Source organism: Lacerta agilis, chromosome 11 (assembly GCF_009819535.1).
Source record: "Lacerta agilis isolate rLacAgi1 chromosome 11, rLacAgi1.pri, whole genome shotgun sequence".
Lineage (NCBI taxonomy): Eukaryota > Metazoa > Chordata > Lepidosauria > Squamata > Lacertidae > Lacerta > Lacerta agilis.
This window is the reverse complement of record NC_046322.1, coordinates 13,449,742-13,470,004: the sequence shown is the minus strand read 5'-3', so window position 1 is coordinate 13,470,004 and position 20,263 is coordinate 13,449,742. Positions and strand designations below refer to the sequence as shown.

Below are 20,263 nucleotides of genomic sequence, written 5' to 3'. Positions count from 1 at the left end.
TGATCCAAGCAGGCTGTAGTGGGTCCACAGCTTACCACCAATGAATAGTGCGGTGGACTCACCCCGCTAACTGCCCCCAATTAATTTATAGTGCACACACCCCATTGCACACCAATTACACAAATTTCTACAATTTACCACAGTTTATGTTGTGGGGGATCTTGTGTGAGGGAAAACTTAAGTGATTAGAGTCTCAGGCAGAAAATGACCAAACAAACAAGAAAAGTTTCATTAAACAGAAAGAAGTTTGTGAAACAAAGTGAGTCAGGAAATGCGTTCTTTCAGGTAGAAGTTAACTTATTTTCTTTAACTAAGTATAAGATGTCTCAGGCCTAAACGCAGTGTTTACAGCCACAGCTTCTCTTAACCTCTCTTTTTACTCAAAATCAGTGGCTACACTTCAGTTTCTGTTACTTAGTTATGACAGTTGAATACTTTTAACACCATACAGCTTCCTTCACCAATTAATACCTTGGTTCATGAGAGAGGGGCACTTTTCCTCAAGTTACCCACGCTCTATGCCATCCAACTCCTGAAGTTTTCCAAATGGTATAACAGACCCAGGGGGTGACCTCACCCCTTGTTAGTGACTTGGGAGTCTTCTGTACCTAGAAGAACTCTCCCCTCCTGGCTAGTATGAGACCCAGGTAGCCTGAATTCTCACAGGTTCTACCTCTCCTGGCTTAGACTCAGCCCTCCCAGAACACTCCAGTCTGTATACCTTCCCAGACCCTCGACCCGGTCTTCCTTTCTAAGCTGCGAGGCTCTGTCCTCTCGCTATGGATAAGTCTCCTCAGTGTAGATGTTTAACTTAACCCAGAACCAGTTCTCCCTCAGTCAAATCCTATCCTACGCCCTATCTCTCATCTCAAATCAAGCCCTCTCTCTTAACCTGAATCTAACTCTCTGCCCCTTTTTATCCTCCCTCCCTAAGTGCTGCTCCTCCCCCTTCTGTGACTCGCTGACTTTGTAGCCAATCAGCAATGGGCTCCAGCGCTCTGGTGTAATTTCGGGGGGGGGGGGGCGGGACGGGACTGCACAACCAGACACTGGTCTGGCTCTGCTGTCCGTCACACAGGCATTCACCAACTTACACTGCAGTTTTCCGGAGGGACCAAAAGTTGCGTGATTTCCCCACCGTGCACACAGAAGATGTGTTTCATTTCTCCAGAAAAGATGTCCCAGATAATGATGGAAAAATCCACGCCGCCTGACACCAGGTACCTTTGGTCGTAACGAGAGGAGACTTGGTGGGGATACAGCAAGCAGGTGACTTTGTTCCGATGGCCACGCAGAGTTCTGTGGGGCGGCCAACCTAAAAAGTTAGGGAGGAGACACAAAAACCACAACATGCAATGGGTATGAATGTCATTTTAAGGATTTCAGTATTAGAAAGGATTTCAGTATTTTAAGGATTTCAGTATTAGTATTAGTATTTTGAAATGCATAGCAGCAGGCCCATGATAATTACTACCGATAATCCAAAACAAACTGTCATCACATCCATTCAGCGAAACACGCAACCATAATAGACCTTCTTATGGTCCATTTAGGGAGCCTTTGGGTGGTTTTACCAGCAGAGTTGCAAACTGCACTCTGCATTTGTAAATGCAACGTTTAGATCTTCCACTTTCTAGAGCACAGTAACGTAATTCAGAAGTGGGACCAAAAGCACTCACATATATCATTTGATTTTAAAATTAAGTGCCAGTGTTTGTTTAACTATTTTAACAGATGCAGGAAGAACACCCCTAAACCAGAAGAACCACTACATCACAGTGCCCTCTTCAACTATCAGCAGAACAAATAAAATGCTTGAGCACCACATTTCAAGGCAAACTTTTAACGATTGCTCACACACCCCTTCTGCGCACGTGCTCATCTTGCAGGAGCTGAACTATAGCAGTTTGAGTTGCTGGTACAATAATGATGCTTCCATCTTCACGGCCGCAAACCAGGCGTCCATGCGCAGGGATATAGACACTTGCCGTCACTTTAAGCGGCTCATCGCTATTGGGCATGAAGCTCAGCTGATCTATAATTCCAGCAGGACGAGGAGCAAGTTTGGTGAATGCTTCTTGCAGGGAAGTGGAAGTTGTCACTTTCAATCCTGCTTTCGGGAACAAACAAAGGAATAAAACGAAATGCTCGGAATAAAGCGCTGTGGAAGTACAAGTGTTCTCAAAGCTTTTCAGTTAAACTAAGCCTTACAAAACCATGTTTGGAAACGGCCCCTGCCCCTGTCCACAGTACTGTACCTGTAAGTAAGGATCACATATTGGCGACAAATCTGGGAAATTATTCAGGAACTGGGGCTTCTTCCTTTCTTTGATGCTGCAGGTTATCAATATTGGTATGTACAGGCAAGTGTAGTAGTAAAAATATTTCTGGGCTAGCCGTGTTTCTGGGATTATTTTGAAGATATAGTAAAATCACAACAAACAATATTGTAATACTCAGAGTGGACCCATTTGGTTGTGCCTAGAGATGGGAAGGCCTGGAAAAAACCCCAGAAAAAAATGGATGGGGGAACCCAGATTTTTTCCCATAGCCAAAATTGGAAAAGAAGAGTGTGGAATATTCAAACTATATCATTTTTTTTCAAATTCTCTCTTTATTATTTAAAAAACACACAAAAACACACAAATTAGACCTATACATCACATACCGGTATATCAACTTCTTCAATTTAAATATTTACATACATAACTACCATCCACATTTACACACGCACCTTCTCGTACCTCCAATTATCCTCATTGTATTTTGTAGAATTGTATTTGTATATAGCGTACAGTTATAATTTCTATTTATATTTCATTTTTTCATCTTTAAATTTCTAATTACTTATTTGAGGGTTCAGTCTACATCTGCCACTAGGATTCCATTTATACCATTATTCCTTAAATATTCTTTAAATATCCTCCATTCTTTCCATATTTCTTGGATCATTTGTCTTCTTATTTTACCCATTGTTTTGGCTAGTTGCAAGTATTCTAACATTAGGTTTTGCCAATCTACTATGGTTGGTGCAACTTTATTTTTCCAATTTCTTGCCACTAGCATTCTCGCTACTGTTAAACCATACATACACAATACTCTTTCTGTTTTTTTTATCTCCTCTGGTAAAATACTTAACAGGAACATTTCCAGCCTCTTTTTAAATGTACATTTTATCAATTTTTTAAGTTCTTCATAAATATCGTTCCAATAATTACATATAACAGGACATGTCCACCACATGTGTTTGTACGACCCATTTTCTTTATTACACCGGAATATTCAAACTATATCAAACTGTTCCCCCCCCCCCCGGGGAAAAACGGCTTTGGGGAAAAACAGGGGGAAACTGGGGTTTTTCCCAATTTTTCCCCAGGCCTTCCTATCTCTAGTGTACCCAATGAAGTCATCCCATTAGCACAAGGACTTCTGCCTGTGCAAGAGGTCTTCCTTTCCCCTCCCAACACAACCCCCCTGCCCAATCTACACCAGAGGGTTGCGGGGAAACCTGAAACACACACACACACACACATCACCCCCACCACACTTTTAGAGAGAGATGCTGGTTAGGGAAAGTGGGAGGCAGAACACTGCGATCTACGATTACAATTGTGCTCTGATTAAAGAAATCTTAATCAATTCATCATTTGGAATTTAATTTATTAATTCTGCATACATTTGTACACAAAAAAACAACTGTGAAGAAAAAGGCACATTATTTTAGATAATGACTGCAAAAGTCATCGCGGACACTATCCTGCTATATATGCCTTCCCTTTCACACACCATTAGAATGCCTCTTCCAATATGTTTTTGCAAAGAGCTCCCCTACTAAGAATAAGTTGGGTTTTTTAAAACAACAACTTCTCTATGGCCTGATTAATTGGAGTGACCTTTTTAAATAAAGCTATCCATATATAATTTAATCTAACCTATAAAACAGGCTAAATATTGCAGACCCAAGTTCATACTAACATTAGATTACCATGAAGGAGAGGCTGCTTTTTCAATCTTGACAATTCAGAATTCATTGTTACACCTCAGAAAGGCGTATTTGAATAAAGTTTAATTATTTCTTCATCTAAGTGCCTTTCTCATGTATGCTACCCTTCATTTCAGGATGTGTTTCTATCCTTTATTCTCACCATGCCTGCATGTATTACACTTGACAGATTTTTTACTTTGCACATCTGATGAAGAATACTTATTTTCAATAGGAGTGATTTTCAAATAACATCTCAAAAGAGATTATGTTCATGCCAGAATCTTCCTTTTTTCAGGTCTGAAGTGTGACAAGACATTACAGCTGCCTAAACACAGCCATTCTTTTAGAGCTTGGTTTTTTATGAACTGCTTTGTAACTGAAACAGAGAGGATGAGCAATTAAATTGTGTGCAGGGGAATCTAGCGATAGACTCCGACAGGGATGGCGACAATGCATGCCGAAGCTTTTCCAGGATTTTTAGAGACTTGCAAGATTTTACAGAAATGAGCACCATTCTTATAAAGGGAAATGTCTGCGCTGAAGATGCATGCAAAAGTTAATTGCAAAGTAGCTACCTTCTGTCGCAGTTGGATGGTCAAGTGAATTTGGGATACTCCAAATGCTGAGCCTCCCTGAGGAGTCTCCCTGAATAAGCAGTTTGTGAAAACACTCTCTGCGGCCGTAGAAGAACCGAGTCACAGGAGGGCAGATTAATAACTGCAAAAAAAGAGAAAGAGGCATCAGAGTGATCTCAGAGAAAATGGAAGAAATAGAGGGCAACCTTGAGCATCAGAATCTCAGTTTTATACAGCTCTTGGTGAACACATGGAGATCTCAGGTTTGATCCTCAATATCTGCAGTTAAACAATTTAAGGTAGAATGGGTTGGGGCAAGCCACACCCGAGCGCTTAGATTGGAGTTTCCAAAACTTGCGGCTCCAGCTGGTTTTCTGGACTACAACTCCCATCATCCCTAGCTAGCAAGGCCAGTGCTCAGGGATGATGGGAACTATAGTCCACAAACAGTTTGGGGAAACCCTGCCTTAGACAGATGCTTCCAGTCAGCAGAGGCCATAAGAGACTTGATGCTGGGAAAGTCAGCTTCAATATGTTTACTGCAAGACTGTCCACACAGCGTTTAGTTAACGAGCCCCCTTGCTGTGAACACTGCAGCAACCCAAATAAAGTCTTACCTGTTTATCTGATTTCTCCACTGCTCTGTCCACAACACAATGGAGTTGAGGGGGATTTAGATTTTCAACGACTTTTCCAACATCACTGCGAAATGAATCACTAGCTGGCAAGCAGCTGCGGAGGAGAGCCACACATACACATATAAAGACGGCAAAACATAACAAGCTTAATGTCACAGCTTCAGTGTACATGTATTGGTCGCGGGCTACGTAGCTAGGTATGACCTGAGGCTCCTTCATTTGCTTCAGGAGCTAGTTTGACATCAATGGCTCAGAGGTGGAATGGTCGGTAGAACCTCCTCCAGGTTCTGATACTTATTTAACTGGCCACTTCTCGCACAAAATGCTTGTCCCTGTCATTTTGTGCCAAAAGAATCCACAGAGGATAATCGCATAGTGTCTGCATCCAATTGTATTCCTCCAGCAGAGGCTTCAAAGAGCTAAAAAGTGGTGGTAGGGAGATGTATTTATTTTTACAAATTCCCCCCTCTCTCTTGCAGCCCTCCTTGCCAATAACTAAACTGTTCTCATGCGGTTCCCCCAACCCTCTAGAATAGATGTGGGAAGGCATAGTGGGAAATCAGCAAAAATACCTCCTTCCCTACTTCTGTTAACAGAAGACTCAAACTGAATCAGAAAGCCTTATTTTGGCGGGGGGGGGGGTATAACTGAGAGCTATCCGTATGTTTTACTGAGCAAGGAAGAGCCTTCACGAATGCAAACATATGGACAGTATGAACTTCATGCGTCTTTCAGCCTTTTAATTGTAAATTCCAGACTTCCGGCGGCGACGCCATTGCGGGTGGTCGTGGGCTGCTTCGGCTGCGAAGCACCCAGTCCATCCCGGGGGTTAGGAGCCCTGCTACCGCAAAGCGGGGCTCCGGTTGGGGTGCGGGAAGAGCGTCCCGCACCCTGGGCTCCCTGGCTGTGCCCGTTGTGGCTCCGAACCCTTCCCCCGCTCCCCCTGTAAAGGGGGAGTGGGGGTGAAGGGACGACGGAGCCGGGCTATAGGGGACATGCCCCAACCGGGATGTAAATGCGGCGACAAAGCCTGTGATGAGCGTCTAAGTTCTACCTGTCTTTAACGAGCTGATAAGAACCCAGTGGCTGTGAGTATTTGATTGACTCTTTGTATTCTTGGAATGATCTGGGGGAAAGAAGAAAGGCAGCCCGCCTCCCTCCCTTCGGGAGAGGAAAGAAATTAACCGTTTAAGTGACTGCTGCTACAACAATCGATAGAAAGTATCTGGAATTTGAAAACTGAGACTGCTGAGATTTCCCTTCGGGGGTTAACTGGGGAAAAAATATCTCCATTTGAAGTTTTGGTCTTTATACTCCGGCTTCGGAGAAATGGCGACGACTTGGACTGTCGTGGGAAAAAATTGAAACAAAGGAAGGAAGAGACAGGAACTGAAATCTGACACTCACCCTCCCTTCTAAAATGCTGGACTATGTGTTAGCACTGGTATTGAACTCTGGTTTAAAGGATGAGGAAATGCTCACTGTCTTGAAGCTGGAACTGCTTAATCGGAAACTGCAAGTCTTGAGTGGAATTATAAATAAAAAGGACTCACTTTCCACAGAGGAGGCTTTTCAAAAGTTTTACACAATGGAATCAAACCTTGGCAAAGAGCTGGGAGGGGTGCTTGAAGGATGGTTCGAAATGGCTGGGCAACTCCGGGAAAAGGAACCGATTTCTGGGGGTGGCAGCCCTGGAACGGGAAAATTTATAATATCCAGACTCCGAGGTGGCAGCTCGGGGGCAAGGGACATGGAATTAAGATTTCTACAAGAAGAGGAAGTATGGTACAAAGGTACGGAGGAGCCCAGAAAGGAAGTGATGAACACCCTGAAGCTCGATGCTAGGTTTGTTGTGAATGCCTGGATCTGTGGACACTCAGAAGAAGATAATTGGAGATCCGGTTCTGGTGAAAGACAGAAAAAGACAATGGACAGAGGGGGAGTGGGTTGAAGTATTAAATGTATAATCCAAATGGTCTGTCATGGTATCCGAAAACGGAGTGTGAAGTCTGTTAATTATAAGTTTATTTTAAATAAGTAAGGAGATATTGAATCTTAAGTCAAAAGCAGCATGATAAAGGATAGAAGAAATAAGTTTAGTTATAAGAATATATGGTTAAGATTTAGGTTATAATAAAAAGATCAAGATAATTGTGTTATTTTTGAGTAAAGTTAAATTTTTTATAGAGAAAAGTTGTTAAGGAAATAGTATATTGATTTAAAACCGAAGGTGAAAAGGCGGGGGAAGTCAAACGTCAAGATTCAGAAGTAGAAATTTGTTTTTGTAAGATATACAAATAAGAAGAAGAATCCTGACATTATGTGTATTTGTATTTGTTTTTGTATTTGTAGGTGTGGGGTTGGGTTTGTGTTATATTACGAAAATGCTAATAAATTCTGTTTAAAAAAAAAAAATTAATTGTAAATTCCATTTACATTCAACCTTCATTTAGCAGTACAGAGGATAGCGTGCCCAATTATGCTTCACCTCCCGTCCCACATGCAAAGAGTTCGAAACCTTCCATTTAGAACCACAGTTCCCCGCAATTTCCAAAGTGAGGGAACAGTTGTTTTTCCCAGCCACAATTTAGTTCAAAGAAGCCAGGGTCCAACCATGTTTTGGTATTCAGTTTGTTAACAACACCTATTTTTGTTCTAAACCAATAGCATGAAGGCAAGTCTCTTTCAATGAAACGTTTAAAAGTGAAACCCTTTTGTCCCTGTGTACCTGGCTGGCAGTTTATATATAAGACTTTGACCATCTTCTGTCCATATGATTACTTTGTCCGCTGATACAAAATCACCACCTGTCCATGTCTGTCCATTCTCACTGGGGACTGAGCATAACAGGGAATAATCACCAGCATCAAACACCTAAAGAAAATAATCACATAACAAAAACCCATCACTGTATCATAAATTCTGCCCTGTAGTTGGATAGCTGAGAACTCAGCAACTCCCTGTACTTTTTAGATACAAAGGGAACAAATTAAAAATATAGCATGAAATGTAATTGACTCCAGCTGATCTTACTAGTAACGAAAATAAATATTTTATTTATTAAAAGATCTATATCCCATCTTTCCATTTAAAGACAAATTGCCCAAGATAGCAAACATCTTTAAGATACAAATTATCTTAAAAACACTAGAGGAAAAAAGGTCACAGTCAATGGAGAGACATAAATAAAGGGATTTGTAAAACTTTTCGGCTCAGCGGGTCAAAAGCCCGGTGGAAAATGAATGTTTTAGCTGTGTGTCTGAAAGCCATCAGAGAAGGTACAAGAGGAACTCCCTACATAGGAGACAAAGGACTGCAAATATTGTATAATCCATACTAAAAGGAATTATTTCCCTTTTTCCTTTTTGTAAGAAAAAATATATGGGAAAGCAAAGGTCATCCTGGGTATCTTCTATTAAAGTAAGGATGGCTAACTTTCTTTCAGCCTTAGAGTCACATTCACGGTTAGTCAATCTGAGGGATGCATGCCAGCACATCACATATTCACTTTCCACCCCTACCCGAGAGAGAAGAGAGAGAGAGAGAGAGAAAGAGAAAGAGAAAGAGAGAGAGAAAGAGAGAGAGAGAGAGAGAGAAAAAAAAAACTTTTTCTCTGTGTCCCAACTTACAGCCCCTCCATCTTGAAATGACAAATAGTCACAGAGAGTTTTCCTCCCAATTGCAGCACACGGCAAAGAAAGGAATATCTCTCTCCCCAGCTCAGCACTTCGAACAGTCTTATGCTTACTCTGGAAAGGCACTTTTTGTCCCTCTGTTACATCACCACTGCTAGAAGTTGTCTTGCTCAGGAAACAGAATGGAGCACACGTTCCTGCTTTCTGAAAACCAAAACCTCCTAAAAATGGTGCTGGACCAGAGGGAGAAAAGGCACATTTCCAAAGTAAACAGATACCCAATTTTGCTGGTACTTGAAGCAGCCTGGTGGACCGGATCCAAGCCATAGGTTTACCACTCCTGCATCAAAATGTACCTTAGCATTTGAATAAAGCCTGTAGTATTATAAAACAAAAGCAACACGCCAGCAACAGGGTGAGCTCACATACACTGAAGAGATTATTCATTTGATGAAATCAAAATCCAATTGATTTATAATCTGACTATCCTAAGCTTCCGTGCATACGTGTCTCACTGACAGTAGTTGTAGCTTGCAGAATCAAGAAAATCCAGCTTTTACTTAACTGGTTATCCTTACCCTCCAGTATTTAGAACAAACTACCAAAAGCGATCTTTGGGTAAATGCACAGAAAGAAATACTTTGGCAGTTTTGACAGTAAATTGGTTTAGACTCCTCTTCAAATATTGGCTCTGTGTCCTATAAAGAGAGAGGAAAGCATTTCAGTCACTCATGCAATGATCTCCAATACATTACATTCCTCGACTCCTCCTTTGCACTCCTATAATTAATACAACTAATCAGATTGTTCCTTTTTCTTATTGGTTTTTCCTGCCACAAGAACTTTTCTGTAGCTTTAAATCTTAGCTTGAGAGGAACAGATTTCAAACTCATATTGGGCTGGATCCAGACCTTGCCTTCCATGGATAAAAAGTTCCATTCTGTCCACAGAAAAGAATTTCATCCAGTGAAGTGATCCCACTGGCACTGGGGGGGGGGCATGGGGACTTTAGAAAATTCTTTCTCCACCTTCAGGCCCCAGAACCACTTCCCACACTGTTCACCTGCAGAAACAAAGTCTGGATCCAACCATAACTTCCTTTCAGGAATTAGCTGGGGGACATAGTTGCCTTCAACTTCAGTAAGCAATTTTCAAGAAGCATGATGTCTACATCTAGCATACACTCGCTGAAGTAGTAAATTACATTTGAGCCTTAGAAATAGACATTCCCCCTTCTCAAAGCAGCTGAAATGCTAAACAAGCAACACTGGTGATAGGTCATGAAACTAAGAAATAAATATGTATTAATCCACGTTTTCCAAAAGGAAGGAACAAAACCAGGAAAAGGTTTATATATATTTTTGTGTGCGTGTTTATACAGTATGTTAAAAACTAGACATTCTCTATCTGCATGTACTGTATCAGACTAAGTCAAGGCATAGTAAATATGCCATATGAAAAAGCCCTTAAGCAAGCAGATTTTAAACACCATCTGTCCAGAGCAGAAATAGAAGCATTTATGAAAATAAGTCTATATTTGTAATGGGAGCACAGCAAAAGTTACTGTTGATCGTTTTTTGGTGAAAAAGCCAGACTGACTAATAAAGCCAATTCTGGAAGAAGAAAGATTATTGGTATGAATCTGGGTCTGTTCCTCTTTACCTGCATGTGATTCACTTCAGAAGTTACTATCCACACTTTCAGAATGCCAGTCACTGAAACGGCCACAACAGTATCCTCTAGGGGAAATGAAGACAGAACATCAAGACCTGTACACCAAACATTGCTTCTTAATGGTTGCAGAAAAAGTTCCTGAAAAGTAAGACTCAACCAAGGGCTAACCTTGTGTTCTGTGAGATCGGATAACACTCATGGAGCTGATCCAGTCAGGAGAAATCTTTGACACCAAGGAATAAAGAACTTCAAGGCTGGTAGCATCCACAACAAGAATTTCTGGGTAGTGGCCGTGACACAACAGTCTCCCCTCGCGCTGGGTTCCAATTGTGAACTGATAGAACTGAATATTAAAAAATTGGGGGGAAGAGAAAGATATCAGAATCTTTATAAATTAGTACTCTGGATGTGTGTGCTTGATCCACAATGCAGAATCTGCTTTCAAACCATAGGTGCAATCTATTTTTGTATAAGAGCAGTTTTTTTAAAAAAAGCATCCCATAATAAAAACTATTCCTAGCAAAACTGCTATTATTAGCATCCACCTCCCTGCTGACCATTAAGCTTGTGCACGGCTGCAGGTACTACCACTTTCACAACAACTTCAACTCTGAAGCATTGTGTGCTAACATTACATTACATATAATTAAAAGAATACCAGAAATCAACACTGAGCAAGTTATTCAAAGGTCAGCAGTATAATCTTGGTGCCGTGCACTTCACAGCAGCAACCTGTGTTTATGCTGCACTAGATTACAGGAAGTGGGCATTTATTTAGCTTCGTAATTCCCGTATTACCATTCACTCTTGTTGCAAAATATCACACATCAACTAATAATGGAATTTACTAAACTAATAACAGACCATAGAAACATCTTGCCAATTATCGTTTCTACACTCCAGCTGGTACAGAAAGGCAGAAAAACTCATTCCAGTTACCCCTCACAGAATGTAAGTGTAGTCAACTTATATTTTTGCCAATTTTTCTAACACATCATTAACAGTGCACATGTTTCGCAATGCAAAAAACCTCAACCCTCTGATCTGTCGTACTTGTATGAAAACTGATAACAGGGTTCCTGTAAACTTTGTAATATTAAAAAGCAGTTATAGGGAAGCCTATATATGCAGTATCACATACAACCAGCTATGGCTTTTATTTATAAATCATTTACCTGTATACCAGTATGTGTGCAGGCTAATTTAGTAAATTCAATGCATCTTCCATCATTCACATCCCAGAGGCACATCTCCCTAAACAATACAGAAAGGAGAATTAACCAATCATCATCCTGCATTCACATGAACCAATGACTGTATCCGACTACATAAATTTATTATTATTATTAATTGAATTTTTATTCTGCCCTATACCTGCGAGTCTGCACAGAATGACTTCAGCAAATGCAATGGTATGTTGGGGGGGGGGGGTTGTACCTCTGGTGGGGATACGCCGTGGTCCTTCTGGGGCAGTTTGTCCACGTTTGGTACCCACCTGCACTCAGCTATCTCCTGTGGCTCCCAGAAGCTGTCAGCAGGTGACAGCGGCCACACCTTGGGCAGGCCAGCTAAACCAGGTGAGGGTATCTGATGGCTCTCAAACACTCCGTAAGTTAAGGATTTCCCCTGCATGTCTGGCAGATTGAGTAGATGGGACCTATAGTGTGTCTAACAGTGAAGAAGGCAGTTTCTGCAAGTGCTGTAGAGGGAAAAGAGGGGCAGGTGGGGCACATCCACCTGGGAACAGAGCCCATAAAGGAGAAGGAAAACTCTGATCTTAAACCTTCACTGCCTTACAGGATATCTTTGGGAAAAGAAAGGGCTCAGGAGTAAACCCTACACAAATCTGGAGTGGAGTCCCTACGACGGATGGATGGATGGTGTCTTGTATGCCTCCCTCCAGCAACTCCTGCAGCCAAGTTGGTGCCAAATGTATTGTTCTGCTTTCCTTTGGACCACATCAGCAAGGCCAAGAGGAGGGTCTTGTCATCTGGGCAGGCCAGGACCTCCATACACACTGTCCAGGCTTGAGTCCCGGGCTAACGCAGCAGTTTGACTTCACTCCCAGAGGTGCACTCTTTCGTCTCTTGAGATAGAAGGATGCCAACGACCTTCCCTCTCCTCTTAGCGCACCCTCAAATCTGCTCTGGGGTTCCCCAAAATCTCTGGAGTAGATTTTGGGGGTGCTGTGAGTGGGGAAGGAGGGAAGCAAACCAGAGGAAGCTCTGATGTGCTTTGGGAAGTTGTTCTGCGTGCACAAAGGGCTCAATTGGCCACAACCTTGAATCTCTTGGTTGATCTCTTGACATCTCCTTCTGATGAAAGGAGGAGGAAAGGCAAAGGTTTGATGAGTGCTCATGACCCTTTGCACCATGGGTTGCAAGTAGGCTATGATGCTGCACAACAGTGAATGTTGTAAGAGAATGAAAAATTGAGAAATCAATCACCTGAGTGGGAAGGGGATATACTTACCCACTTTCTGATGCGCTCACTATATACTGCTTCTCGGACGAAGCACTGGCCTTGGACAAACAAGTAACTGAAGCTGTGTGACCAAACAGCAGGGCTCTAGGATTTATCTGGGATCAGAAAACAAAGGTATTCCGTATTAACGAGAAAGCACCTGAATTGCCGAGCATGATCACTGAATCAGAAGTTACCATAGGTATGGAGAAAGTACCCTGTTTCTCCTAAAATAAGACATAGCCATAAAATAAGCCATAGCAGGATTTCTATGCATTTGAGAAATATAAGCCGTTCCCCAAAAATAAGCCATACCCCGAAAATAAGCCATAGTGACGTTGTACCACCCATTAAAACAGCCTGGGGAGGCGTGGCTATGCAGCGTACCGATGCGACATGGTTAAAATAAGACATCCCCTGAAAATAAGCCATACGGTGTCTTATTTTAGGAGAAACACGGTACTTTGCCAATTGCTGCTCAGACAAGGTGGTGGGTCTCCGTAAAAGCCAAAGCCTTTACAATGCTTGCACATGAGTGTGCACAGGAGACAAGGATTTTGGGTTGTTTTTTTAAAGCATTATAATGCTATAACTAAAAAAGTTGGAGTTCTTGATAGAAGTGATGCAGAAAATAGTAGAAAAACAAGAACTCATGCCACAATGATGATTCAGTTGATTCAAGTTTTTCAAGTCTCTTATGAATAGATTTATTTCTTAAAGTTTATATACCAGGTGCAATTAATGTGCCAGGACAAGACCCTGTTTCGGTGATTCTTCTTCAGCTAAAGTCTTAAAGGCGACGTGTACTGGTTGCTTAGAGTAATGCTGTAAGGCACAACTATTTTCTTTACCATGAAGTAGCAAAAAGAAAAAGAAAAAGGTTCTTCTAGTGCCTCCATCTCCCGGTTTGGATCACTCAATCTGTTGTGCAACCAGTTTCTGGTAGTGCAACTGCTGCATTGGATTCTTCTGTTACATAACAGTAAAAGTCACCCATCTGCTACGGCAGGAGGCCTTGCGCTAGTGGACAGAGAACATTGGATACAGCCCAAAGTCTCAAATGACCTAGATGCACTACTGCTTCCGCACCCTTAACTCTGGGTTCTGATGGCCAAATCAGAAGGTCCTGCAAGACTTCTGAAAGTTTCTCAGGCTTTGACTTTAGCCAGCTGGCAATAGGTGTTCTACAACAGGAGGGCAGCCATTAAGACTACTTCTTTTTGCACTCTTGACGGTGCTCTTGGTGGTTCTCAGATTATGATTAAGCTGTTGAGTCTTAATGACACATTCAATGAAATGGAAGCCATTCTTTTAGACAAAAACAAGGAGGCTTTCAGTAGATAAATCTAAGATTTTCTGTTCCTGGATTATTATTATTATTATTATTATTATTACCCCACCCATGTGGCTGGGTTTCCCCAGACACTCTGGGCAGCTTCCAACAAAGGATGAAAAATACATTAAAACATCAGTCATTAAAAACTTCCCTAAACAGGGCTGCCTTCAGGTGTCTTCTAAACATCAGATAGTTATTCCTACAAGTGCCTGCTATTCATAATACCAAACGTTTGATCTTACACTTTGTGGCCAATGGATTGCTTTCTCAGCAAGACCAGTCCACATTTAAGAGCTTTATTTGCATACAGAACCAGTTTACAATTTATGCAAGTTGATGCCGTTTATCCAATTTGTATAGGAAAGTTTTTGCTGTTGCATTCCACAGCTTTGCTTCATATGCGTAAGGAATTCCAGGTCAAGAGTACACACCTTTCACTGGCAGAGAACCACAAACACACTGCCTTGTATTGCTGCTTTCACTTCAGAATTGCCTAGCCCTATTTGCTTTAAAGTACATCGTTTAAAATGAGTGTCTCTGGCTTTAAATGACATCCAGGAGCTGCAAGCAGTGTTAACTTGGCCAAATCAGCTGCCTTACTAATCTAATGTCATAAGCAGGGCCGTCTTAAAGGGATCGGCCGCCCTGGCGCGACGATCCCTCGGCGCCCCCGGTGGGCCGCCTCTCCACCCACCTCCCTCCCGCACTGGCCGCCCCTCGGGAGGAGGGGTGGGCGAGCGGGAGATGAGGGGCGTGGCGCTGCAAGCCGGCTGCCCTCCGGAGCCCCAGCTGGAGCGCTGGGAAGGGCGCGCAAAGCCCCGCGCCGCTCCAGCGCCACGCCCCTCATCCCCCGAGGGGTGGCCAGCGCGGGAGGGAGGTGGGCGAGCGGGGGATGAGGGGCGTGGCGTTGGAGCGGCGCGGGGCTTTGCGCGCCCTTCCCAGCGCTCCAGCTGGGGCTCCGGAGGGCAGCCGGCTTGCAGCTCGCCCGCTGGCGCGCAAGCGCCCGCCCGCCCACCTGCCCATGGGGGCGGGCGCGGGTTGGGGAGGGGGCGCTTGGTATGCTGGCGGGCTCGCGGGGGCACCCCTGGGGGGCCTGGCGCCCTGGTGCACCGTGCCACCAAGCCCCTATGATGAGACGGCCCTGGTCATAAGGCTATGATTGGTAGACAAATGTTTATTTTAAAATTTACTGGAACTTCATAGAGCAGGTCGCTTGTTTAAGCTACGAATAATCATTCAAACACTGAAAAGTTCCATGGTTTCTTGTCATTTTCTATGTATGTGCAATAGACATGCAATTAGCTCTGAAAGCTCACCCTCGTAAAGAGAACAAAGAACATGTACTGGCATACAGAAGATGTGAACTTCAGCTTCTGGTTTATTTATTTGGCATTCAAGCCTGCGTGATCTTTAAAGGCTTACTGCAAATACCACCACCACCTGCCTATACCACAAACAAAACAAAAACAAAAAAACAAAACAAGCGGACTAGGAGTGCAGTTTCACAAGCAGAATTGTTTACAAGAGACAATGCATTCCCAGGTTCCGCATCTGCATTAGTTATTCATGTTAAATTGATCTAGCAGGTTGACCTCCAAAAGGTCAGGGGGAAGGGAGAACCCAACAGAGCCGCTTTCCAGCAGAATTCATTGATTTTCCATGCTAATGATAAAAAAAAAATCAACACTCTCTCCTACAAAAGCAACCCTATGAATATCAATAATATATATTGATTGTTATGCATCAGCTCAAGCAGCAAGGTTTTGGCTTGGAAGAAGCATGCATACCGTAACTATGCCTTATCTGTAGGTTACCAGACACACACTCAAATCTGATTATAAATGTTCAGAGATGTGTTTAAATTGTGTTTCTGCAAAACAGGGCATTAATTACATTTAAACAATCCTAGGCATCGTGAAAGGCATCGTGTAGTGCACAGTTGACTTACTTCCAGATCTGAAGAGAGGTCCCAGAGACATATCTGTCCATCATGGCATCCCGTTACAATCATTGACACATCATCCATTAGTAGGATGGCCGATACACAGTGAGTGGGAGCTTTGCGTCCCCATAGCACAATTGGTAGGACCAAACTGTTGCCCGCCATTATGGTATCACACCTGTAAATGCAAAATGATGATGATTAATTGATATACTGCTTTACATGCCAAAATGGCTTCTTATTTCAATTCCAAAAGTAAAGAATAACCCAACTAATTTTATTAGTACTGAGATAAGATATGTGATGCATTTAAACATCGAAGAGTGTTCTACAGAAATCCATCTGGATTCAATACCATTGCATGTGCCACCAAAAAAACAAGCACAAAAAACCTGCTTGAAAGCTCTTTAACTATTTTATTCACCCAGCAAAATTCCAAATGAGTTAAGGTTACCCGGAGAGGGGCAGTGGAATACTCAACATTGAGTTTGTAATGAAGAGTTCTTCAATATTTAATTAAAGAAACTCATGTGTTAATGTACTGCTATCTTGCTTCTCCACCAGTCATTTAGGGAAAAGAAAGTGCATGTTGTCTATTATCAGCTGTGGCCCAAGAGAAATCATCATTGGGAAATAAATATTTCAGAAGTTCTCAAGTAAGATGATGTTCAGTTTCTCTCTCCAAACGATACTTAGCATACACAGAGGGCCTGATTTGCACATCACACCAAGACTGTGACTGAGCCATAGATACAGACCAATACAACTATATACACACTGTATTTGTAGAGAGGAAGTCATGCATCCATGGCAGAGTTTGCTTTCTAAAATCAAATAAAGACCCTGGCAGATATAGAGTAAATAAATAAATAAATCTTCAAGATATGAACAGAAAACAATTACAAAAAAAATGAACATATACACATAGACTGGGTTTTTTGTTACATCTGTTACAACTGAATGCTTTCCTGAAGATTTTTTTAAAAACAAATATTTGGATTCTATTTGATACAAGTCTGTACACTACTGGTATTTTAAAAATGGTTTTCTTACCATTAAGTAAAAAATAGTCATAGGAAGTAGGAGGTAAGTGATGTCTTGCAATACTGGCATTTGTACTTTAAGTTTGTGAGGCAATTACTGGCCTCCCTTTTTGCGATTTTCTCTGGGGTTTTTTGCAGTACACACAGAGCCTGTGCTTCAGGAAGAGAGACAACAGCTGGCTATTATTTCACCCTTCAATGCATCATCACTTCAGTGGTAAACAGCTAATTTGGTATGCCATCAAAAAAAAACCTTTTTGAAAAACTTAATTTGTGCTGCCATAGGAAAATTACACAGCAAAATGTGACCTTTCCAAGGGAAGATGAAGCAGCATCCACCCTCCTGATTTTAAGATTATTTCGTTATTTAAGATTAACACCACAATGGTCTCTCTTGCTCTAAATCTTTACACAGAGCAATTCTTAATGCAGCCTACAAAGCCAACCATTATTATATAAGGGCACAGGACACCCAAACAGATCAACACACAGGGCACAAGTCAATACAAATTTGACTTGTATCACAGTGTCGCACCTATTGCTTTGGGCAGGCTGCACTATCAAGATATGACCCCGTCTGACATAACTGAGAAGCACCATGCCACCAGGACCATCTGCCACAGACAAATATGTAGCCATCCTTCTCCCTCTCAAAAACCACAAGCTTCCTGGTGCCCAAGAACGTTTGCTGGCTCTTGGCCTTGCTCAAACCTGCAACTGGTTCCTACCAGGGCCAGATTTCGGTTTGATGAGGCCCTAAGCTACTGACGGTAATGGGGCCCTTTATATGTCCAGCTGTCCTTTGTCAACAACAAATTGTCACTGTTTTTTGTGTTGAATGTATGCTATACAGTCATACCCCGGTTTTTGCACGCTCCGTGTTGCGTACGTTCGGGTTGCGTACTCCGCTAACCCGGAAGTGCGACACGGAGCGCGCATGCGCAGAAGCGTGGTATCGCATGTGTGAAAGCACCGCCCGGGTTGCGCACTGTTCAGGGTGTGAACGGCACCCTGGAACGAATTGAGTGCACAACCAGAGGTACCACTGTATGGTAATTTATGGACCTAATAGGTTTCTAAGGCCATTTGCGCATGTTGTCATGCAACCAGTCCATACAGAATGTAAAAGGTAAAGGTAAAGGGACCCCTGACCATTAGGTCCAGTTGCAGACGAGTCTGGGGTTGCAGCGCTCATCTTGCGTTACTGGCCGAGGGAGCCGGCGTACAGCTTCCGGGTCATGTGGCCAGCATGACTAAGCCACTTCTGCCGAACCAGAGCAGCACACGGAAACGCCGTTTACTTTCCCGCCGGAGGGGTACCTATTTATCTACTTGCACTTTGACGTGCTTTCAAACTGGTAGGTTGACAGGAGCAGGGACCGAGCAACGGGAGCTCACCCCGTCGTGGGGATTCAAACCGCCAACCTTCCGATCGACAAGCCCTAGGCTCTGTGGTTTAACCCACAGCGCCACCCGCGTCCCTATGCAGAATGTAGGCACCCTATATATAGAAATGAGCAAACCAGTGATCTTTTAGGGAGCAGGCTAATAGGTGGGGCCCATTACTTACATCATAGGAGCCTACACAACACAAAACACTGTTGCTTTATGTAGGCTTTATTTTATTTGTTTTTTATCTTATATTTTGGAAATGTACATCCAGGTTTTTTTCCCCCTTTCATTTTTCTGGGGGGGGGGACCCAAGAGAGTGGGGCCCGAAGCTTGTTTATCTTATACAGTACGTAAATCCTGCACTGGTTCCTACCCAATCCTACCTTCCCATCAATTTCCCCTCCCCAGCTATAATTTGCCTGCGCAAAATTCTGTGGCCCGGAAAGCCTCCCCCAGTTCCCCATCTCCACCTGCCTTCATGGAACAGGCTTCAGTTTGGCTCCCCAGCCTTCACTTTCACCTCAATCCTCAGATTTGGCCAGACTACCTTTTCAGAAAAGGCTTCGTCTTCTGACAGGGGTGGCCCATCTCATTTCACCACCTGAGGAGAAACGGGAAGGTGCTGCCCCACCCATCACCCACCGAAGCCTGCCTCCCTTGGGTCATGAGGGGGGTGCTGCCTCTGGGGTTTCCGTCCCCCCAAGGCAGCTGCCTCAACTTGCCTCACTGGTGAGCCAGCCCTGCCCTGGGACAATCTAGGTCCTCTTCCTAACCTTCACACGCCCTGACCCTGCACACAAATCAGACTCCCAAAGTTTATCACGCAAAAACACCTTCCAAGATTTCTGTTCACCTAAAGCCATTTATTTCTTAGCATTACTGACAGCTGCACTAAAGTTTGCAAGAACAGGATTTGTTAATTGCACTAAAGCACACTGCGATACCTCAGCCTCTCAGACAAGACCTGCAAATGTCTTGAGCCGGAAGACAAATAGCATGCTGAAGGGATTTATTTATTTTTTACTTAAATTGGTGGACTAGCTGGACTACCAAAATTATTTTCTGCTTCAAAATGGCCATTTTCCCTTCCTTCTCCAATACACAAAGTTTTGTGCGTCTTCCGTGTGCTGTGCTGCAACTGCTCTGATAGTGTTTAAAGTCAATAAATTTTGAATATAGCTTATTCAAAGCTTGCCAATTTATTTCAGTCCTCTGAACAGCTTCTGTTTACATCAGCCTCTGTTATCTAAACTACACATCTTCCCTTTGGCATAAAACATGTTTAAACCAATCACATATGAAGAACCACACAATGTGGACAGAGAGCAGGGCAAAACAAGACTCAGCTTCAAGGCTGCAATCATACAGCATATTCACTTACATGGGACTCAATTCTTAAGAGATATGTAGAGTATTATACCTTAAGTGGGCAATGGTCCCAGGATGATCTATTGCACAAAATAAAACATCATACTCTGAAGGTACTAGACCTGAACATATTTCTAATTTCACAGCACCCTATTTTAGGTGTTCAAGATATCTATGCACTACTGCAGCACTGAGTAAGTACACAACTGAAA

The 20,263-nt window shown here is 42.8% G+C and overlaps 1 protein-coding gene across 4 annotated transcripts in view; it reads right to left on the bottom strand.

The window, feature by feature from the left end:
- The window catches only part of WDR7 (WD repeat domain 7), a 212,238-nt gene that overhangs the window by 178,383 nt on the left and 13,592 nt on the right, over positions 1-20,263 (bottom strand). For 2 of the 4 annotated variants that reach the window (XM_033164543.1, XM_033164545.1), the window contains exons 2-12: positions 16,255-16,426; positions 12,980-13,086; positions 11,683-11,761; positions 10,676-10,850; positions 10,496-10,572; positions 9,412-9,531; positions 7,927-8,072; positions 5,178-5,292; positions 4,561-4,702; positions 1,862-2,113; positions 1,095-1,315 (exon numbers count right to left, since the gene is read on the bottom strand). In XM_033164543.1, the coding sequence (XP_033020434.1) occupies positions 1,095-1,315; positions 1,862-2,113; positions 4,561-4,702; positions 5,178-5,292; positions 7,927-8,072; positions 9,412-9,531; positions 10,496-10,572; positions 10,676-10,850; positions 11,683-11,761; positions 12,980-13,086; positions 16,255-16,413 (1,593 nt within the window). In that variant the 5' untranslated portion in view covers positions 16,414-16,426. The remainder of the gene's footprint in view (positions 1-1,094; positions 1,316-1,861; positions 2,114-4,560; positions 4,703-5,177; positions 5,293-7,926; positions 8,073-9,411; positions 9,532-10,495; positions 10,573-10,675; positions 10,851-11,682; positions 11,762-12,979; positions 13,087-16,254; positions 16,427-20,263) is intronic. The other 2 variants (XM_033164544.1, XM_033164546.1) reach the window with 1 other exon arrangement.